Consider the following 7,207-nt stretch of genomic DNA (forward strand, 5'->3'; position numbering starts at 1 on the left):
AGAAATATTTAATATGTTATCCGTGTTTCCAAACAATTCATATTTAATCTGTTATCCAAGTTTTCAAACAACAGAATTTGTAAATGAAAAATAAATACAGTTACTAAATATGTAAATAAAAAAATATTTAATTTGTTATCTTTGTTTTCAAACAACTTTCATTTAATCTATTATATAAGTTTTTAAACAGTACCAAAAATTATTTCGGTTTTAATAATATAGATAATACAATCTCTATAATTGTGGTATATTATACGCAAATGCCATCTCGTTTTGCATAGTTACACTTGTAATTTATGAGAAAAAGAAAAACTCATTTCTTTCACATTCTTCTAACTAGAAACTGGACCTTGTAAAAATAATAATACAATTACTATAGATAATTGTCGTATGTGCGTGCACGTGCACGTGCAATCTCGTCTACATTGGTTACATTTGCAATTTATGAGGATAGATACATACACTTTTATGTTTTGTGATCATTTCTCTAATATACAGAAAATGGGCACACTATACTTTCTGAGGAATCACGCAAACTCAGCTGTCGTCGATTGGTGAAAGGAGGAGAATGATGGAAGAGTAACTGAGCATTGGGTACATATTTGCATCTAAGAAGTGTCTGTATTGCTTCATCGCCGTCTCTCTCCCTGGTAGATCGTGTGTTATGCAGTCGAAAGGGCTCGGTTTGCTCGTGTCTACGAATGGCTCCCACCGGTATCCAGGCCGGTTAGGCAGCGTAACAAGTGTGGCTAAATGACTCGTGTTGAAGCCCACGTATATTTCTTTCTTCACTGAATCCACCTGGCAGAAAATTAAAAAAAGAAAAAGAAAAGAGGTTTGAATCACCCATGTAAACACACTAACCATGAAACGTCAAACAGAATTCAAAGATAATGGTACCAGTGAAAATGCAACGAATCGACTTGTTTTAGACCAATCTGGCGTCTCAGGAGCAATACCATGCCATTGCAGACGCTTTGCGGTTGGGAAGTCGTCCAGGCCAAGTGATTCACATTCACTACAAGTTAAAAATCATATTTCCCCCATCAAATAAAAGGTAAAAGGAGAGACAGAGGATTGTTAAATTATAAAACTATGTGAAGCGGTAAGAAGAAGAGTTACATACTCACGGAACTTGATCAGAAGACGGCAGAATCTGAAGTAGTCATCATGTGCTTCTTCTTTTTTATCCCACCGAAAATAGTTTAACTGCACCCCAATTGTGTTCAACATTATTGGAAAGTTAGTAAGGATTAAAAACATAAAGAAGCAGCTTAAAAATTACACCAGAGACAAAGCATTAAGTGGATTACATAGTTGTCATGGCAATAGGTGTTGTTGTTCCCCCCTTTCGTATGACCATATTCATCTCCCATGTAGATCATCGGGACACCCTGATGATATTTGGTAGTGGAGTTAGATTATCTTGTGGTTTGATAGTTTGATGATGTGCATAGGCATCAATCAAAAAGCGGAAATTAAAAGAAAGCTAATATTATGGTTAGCTTTACCTGGGCAACCATAAGGGAAACAAAGAAATTTCGCATTTGTCGTTTCCTTAACCTCTTCACGGATATACTCACAAAGTCTCCCTCCTGCGGACCAATACCAATTAGATGAAATCTTTTGAGTTTAGGTCAAAGTTTAATAGTCTAAAAACATTTCATCTCAACTTTTAAAAGATCCACACAGTTGGGGCACACAAGATTAATCTATCTTATTACCTCTCCGCAGTTCCAGCTGCAATTGTGATTCTCTCCATCATTATTCTCTTCTCCATTTGCCAAGTTACTCTTATTGTTGTAAGTTACTAAATCTGCCATGGTAAACCCATCATGCGCACATACAAAATTGATGCTGTTCCATGGTTTCCTGCCTCCCTGATGCATGCATTGACAAAATTAGACATTTGATAAGATTATACAGCAAAAATATGAAGCCTCACAAACCAAGAGAACACCACAAAGATTGGTTATATACGCCAAAAAAAAAAATGGTAACACTCGGAACCCTAATCTAAGACACAATCAATCAAGCCCAGCCAGTGTAAGGTAAAAGAAACCAGCATGAGAGGCTAGATTGAAGACGATCGCAGTTACATGGGGTCAGCGTATACTGCCCCACAGAAACAGTTCAAGAATTGTTTACAAAGGTTTTCAACAGAGCCACAGCCAGTACCCAATGCTGAAAGCCAGCCAATTCTGAATAAGAGCATTTCAAGGTACCATAATTCTCACCATAGTAGCAACCCATTGGTAAAGCCTGCCTTATTAGATATTCAACAATATAGCAGATACCTCAGTATAATAGTAGTTAACTTTACCTGGTACAAGTTTGGGCTTCCACAGAGACATTCAGCAAAAGCACCGGAAAAGCCATCGGTGCCTTTTATGAAGTGTCTAACAACATCCCGGTACTGAAATTGGAAAAGATCACTGTTCCATATTAAATTCACAACAACGATTCATATCATGCACACACAAAATGCTTTGCTTGAAGCCCTTATACACTGTGTCACTTAATTTTGAATATATCTTGCTATGACTATAGGCATAGGTTTCATGTAATAAAAAACTCACACAGTTAAACCATAAGAAGAAAAATCCTTTATCCTTGTAATATATTACTGACCTTTCCATTCCACTCAGACCAAATACCCCAGTGTGGAAACATGCCAACTTGGTAAAGGCCACCCGCATCCCATGCTTCAGCTATTAACTGTTTGCAAAGTAGAACCATAAATGAGTAAGAAGGAAAAGCTAAACCCCAAAAAGACACCCTCCAAGGAAATAACCGTTTAAACTGGTATCTTTTGTCAATTATAAGAGCATGTGACGCTGTTCTTTATTTGCAATCATCTTAGACTTTGAATGGAATGAATTAAGCCCTCTATTAGTGTTACTTTTTAGCATACGTACTGAAATGCACTGAAGACTCTAGGAATATGATTCTGTTAATAATTCTATTATATTTATATTCCCGAACCTAAATCATCCGCATACGTGAGGCAGTGGAAATTCAAACATATGCATAATATGGTAACCATTATCTGAAATAGGTGCCCATCACGTTCTACGTAAACATGCCAGACAGGCAGTAAATGCGATATTGCTCTGAACAATGAAAATCAAATATATAATGGGAAAATATCAAGGAGACTAGTTGCTCACCTTAACACCACGAAGTACTGGATCGTTACTTATCATGTCAATTACAGGAGGGCAGCTAACAGGGGTACCAGTGGTCAGCAAGTCACCTTCTACATCAGCCCCATAAACATTGGCTGCATCCCAAAGGCTAACAAACATAGAACAGTAAGAATTCCAGGAACGCATAGAACAAACAAACATTCATTTGACGTACTTCAGAACATTTTCACCTGCTGCTCCTTGACATGATCGAACCAAGATCAAAGCGGAAGCCGTCAACATGCATTTCTGTTACCCAATATCTGTTTAAAGAGAGGCATATCCACAGGATTAGGAATAGTTAACTGAGGGGAAAAGCTTGAAATAAATTAACTTTATGTCACAAAGAAGGCGTAAGCATTACACTTAAGACCATGAGAATTTAAAAGTACAACAATAGAATATAACAGACTTAATTGAAAAACAGCGAAGCAATACATCTACCCTATTTTAGGAAATACCTCAGGCAATCCAATATGAACTGACGCACTACAGGATGATTGCAGTTAAATGTATTACCACAGCCTGAATAATTATAGAACTCGCCCTGTTAAATCACAACATATGCATAAACTTTACATTCAATAATAAAAGAATCATAACATAATCAACAGTATGAGACTATAAACTAGAAACCCCAAAGCATCATGGGTATTGATTCATAAACTAAGAAGTCAAACTCTCAAAAGAAGAAACACACGACCGCTTGATGAGCATTACCTTTGGAGCAAGCATGTAATAGACACTGTTATCAACTCCTCTAAATGATAAAATAGGTCCTTTTTCATTGCCTTCGGCAGTGTGGTTCAAAACGACATCCATGATAACCTGCTTAGAATCTATCAAGAACGGCATTTGTAAACCTAACAAGAAATATTTAGCGACAAGGAAATTAGTTGTCACCTCAATTCCTCGTTTATGTGCTTCTTTAACAAGAGTTTTGAACTCATTAATGGCTCTTCCAGCAAAGTTGCGAGAGCTTGCCGATGAGTATCTGCTCATGGGCGAGAAAAACCCAATGGTAGAATAACCCCAAAAATTTACCCTGAACAAGCAAGACAATCTGATCAGACATGCTATATGCAACATTTAACTGTCTAGATATGCGATGTGGTAGTTTTTGAGACGGCAACAATCTTAGTTGAAGAATTTATAGACTAATTTATACGTGCTAGCACTCACAGATTTTAATTACAAGTGGTTCTAATTGTAGTTTGCTTATTCCAGAAGTCTATCAGCCCAAAGTATTGTCATTAATCTAAGGATCTGCTCAGATGGCATACCTGTGATCTCCCAATATCGGATTGTAGCTGTAATACTCCAGCTCATTAAACTCGTGACATGGCATTAACTCAATGCAATTGATCCCAAGCTCCTGTCAATATGTAAACGACTTATAGTTGGCAGATTGATAAGATATTCACATATAAACTATCTATTGTACCTGCAAGTGGTCAAGCTTCTCCGCAACACCCTGGTACGTGCCCGGGAACTCGATGTCGCTAGATTCATGCCTTGTGAAACCTCGCACATGCATTTCATATATGACAAGGTCCTTCTGTGAAAGCTTCAAAGGCATATCCCCTTCCCAATCAAACTGAACAGCAAAAAAAAAAGACCAACAAAACCAAATGCCAAATTATACTAAACAAGTAACTGATCTCGCACACTAAATAAAGACCACCAAATAATAATCTTTATATCCATTCAAAAGTACCTCTTCACCAAGAGTGGGCACCATACACGCCATTTGAGGCCAACAATTATCATCAGCTTCCAAAACTCCAAACTCGTCCCTACTAATAATTGCCTTAACAAACCAAAAGGAGGAAAAAGTTAGAGCCAATTCAAGCCAAGAGATGAGTTAAACATTCGCCTCTGGCCCCCAATTTTTTTGAAAAAAGTTATATATAAGCCTCCAAATTTGTAAAAAAGAAAATAATAATAAATTAATAATATTGAAATCTTTACTAAATCGCCGTCGGCCTCCAAAATCTCAGGCCCGGCCACACTTCAATTTCCAGTTATATATATAGGCCTCCAAATTTGTAAAAACAAAAAAAGTAATATTGAAATCTTTACTAAATCGCCGTCGGCCTCCAAAATCTCGGGCCCGGCCACACTTCAATTTCCAGTTATATATATAGGCCTCCAAATTTGTAAAAACAAAAAAACGTAATATTGAAATCTTTACTAAATCGCTGTCGGCCTCCAAAATCTCGGGCCCGGCCACACTTCAATTTCCAGTTATATATATAGGCCTCCAAATTTGTAAAAACAAAAAAAAAGTAATATTGAAATCTTTACTAAATTGCCTTCGGCCTTCAAAATCTGAGGGCCGGCCTCACTTCAATTTTCCAGTTACCTTGGCGTAAGGATCCAATAAGATATTGGAGGAGTCATAGTAATGACCTTCTTGAGGAGAAAACTTCCCATCGAATCTGTAACCATACATCATATCCTCGAAGTCCCCTTTCAAGAACACGTGCCACACGTGGCCCGTTCTATTCGTCGATGGATCGAGCTCAATCTCCTCCGTCACTTTGTTCTGCAATCAAAATCAAAATTTCGATTTACATCGAATTTGGAGATTACACACACTCTCGCGTGTGGAAAACGGCTAACCTGACGGAGATCGGAGAGGGAGATCAAGCAGATGGTGGCGGAGACGGAGTTTGCGGAGTAGACGGAGAAATTGACGCCGCCGTCTCTCACGGTGGCGCCGAACGGGGAAGGGAGTCCGTCGGAGACGAGGAACCTCTTTGATAGAGGAGGTTTCTCCACTACGGCGACGTTTTCGGGTTCGGTTGTTCTTACGTCCTTGGCGGAGATGGACAGTGGCTGAGCGGCTCGACGGTTGAAATTGGGCGTGCGAGATTTAAGAAACGCGTTGTTAGAGAAGAGAGCGTTGAGATTGGTGCGAGGGAGAAAGGTGGAGCTACTACATTTGATTGCATCCATGGATGATCTTCTTCTTCGAGCTTTTGTGTGAAAGAGAGGCGACCAAGTGTTGATTAACACTCTAAGAGTGATCATCGTTTGATCTGTTTTCGACTAAAAACAAATAAATGAAAAGATAGGAATTAAAAAAAAAAAAAAAAAAGATAAATGGACTTACGTAATGGGCTTAGAGACGGGCCTGTATGCATATATCAAATGATCATCAGTCTTATTGGAGACGAGCATCCATGCATCACTTTCTTTCAAGTGGTGACGCAAAGAGCATGTTTATCCGGAGTCCTTATCAAGGTTCTTAGTGCGTGAGTCTCCACAAAATCGTTAAGGATCGGTTACAAAAACTATTAATTAAGAACTGATTTTAGTAAGTTTCTTACACTATTCGCGGGTTTCACTGACTCGTGGTGGCTCGCGATTGATTTGTTTTTTAATTTTTTAAAAAAAAAAAACCTAAGAAACCTTAAGGATAAACATGCTCTAGAAGAATCAATCATTTGATCTATTTTTCGACAGAAAAATAAATAAAATAAAATAAATCATTTGATCTATTTTCGACAGAAAAATAAAATAAAATAAATGAAAATGTGAATGTGAAAGAATATAATGGCTTACAAGTTACAAAATGGGTTTAGAGCCGAGCCTCCATGCACATATATACCCAATAACGGACGTCTTCACGAACTATTTTTATAATTTTTCAATCCAAAAATATGTAAATGCATGAAAAAAATATAATCTAGGAGGGGTCATACACTCATACATGCATATTGCATAATTTTGAGGAATGGACCCTATTTCAGATTATTCTAAGAATCAATAATTAAAGTTCTTGTTATGAAATAACTTATAATTTATAGTATCGTGAAATTTAAATAAGAGTAGAATTTAATACCCGTAGGAAGCAAATAACACTAGTATAAGGGAGAGAGTTTATTATAAGAAGGAAGAAGAAAATGTAATGATTCTTTGATGAATTACTCTTGTTCTTGTTTATGGTGTACAAAAGAGTGAGATGAGTGATGGTATTTATAGTGAACAACAATACATAAAATAACAAAGAT

At 37.3% G+C, this 7,207-nt stretch overlaps 1 protein-coding gene across 1 annotated transcript; it reads right to left on the reverse strand.

Moving 5' to 3' along the window:
* Positions 1–344: 344 nt before the first annotated feature.
* On the reverse strand, positions 345–6,224 carry LOC106342923 (isoamylase 1, chloroplastic). Its single transcript, XM_013781987.1, has 18 exons — positions 5,814–6,224; positions 5,554–5,736; positions 4,906–4,998; positions 4,633–4,785; positions 4,472–4,563; positions 4,092–4,233; positions 3,909–4,016; positions 3,650–3,735; positions 3,380–3,451; positions 3,171–3,297; positions 2,632–2,718; positions 2,324–2,416; positions 1,725–1,880; positions 1,512–1,595; positions 1,314–1,394; positions 1,127–1,209; positions 901–1,018; positions 345–801 (listed from the first exon to the last, which is right to left on the reverse strand). Exons 1-18 carry the CDS (start codon positions 6,222–6,224, stop codon positions 538–540), a joined length of 2,433 nt encoding a protein of 810 aa, XP_013637441.1. The 3' UTR covers positions 345–537.
* Positions 6,225–7,207: the final 983 nt, after the last annotated feature.

The sequence above is a fragment of the Brassica oleracea genome, chromosome C4 (assembly GCF_000695525.1).
Source record: "Brassica oleracea var. oleracea cultivar TO1000 chromosome C4, BOL, whole genome shotgun sequence".
NCBI lineage: Eukaryota > Viridiplantae > Streptophyta > Magnoliopsida > Brassicales > Brassicaceae > Brassica > Brassica oleracea.

Coding starts and splice junctions, on each gene's coding strand:
- LOC106342923 (XM_013781987.1), bottom strand. CDS start 6,224: ATGATCACTCTTAGAGTGTTAATCAACACTTGGTCGCCTCTCTTTCAC. Junction 4,786..4,905: donor TGCCCACTCTTGGTGAAGAG/GTACTTTTGAAT, acceptor TTTGCTGTTCAG/TTTGATTGGGAAGGGGATAT. Junction 1,596..1,724: donor GCAGCTGGAACTGCGGAGAG/GTAATAAGATAG, acceptor ATTGGTCCGCAG/GAGGGAGACTTTGTGAGTAT.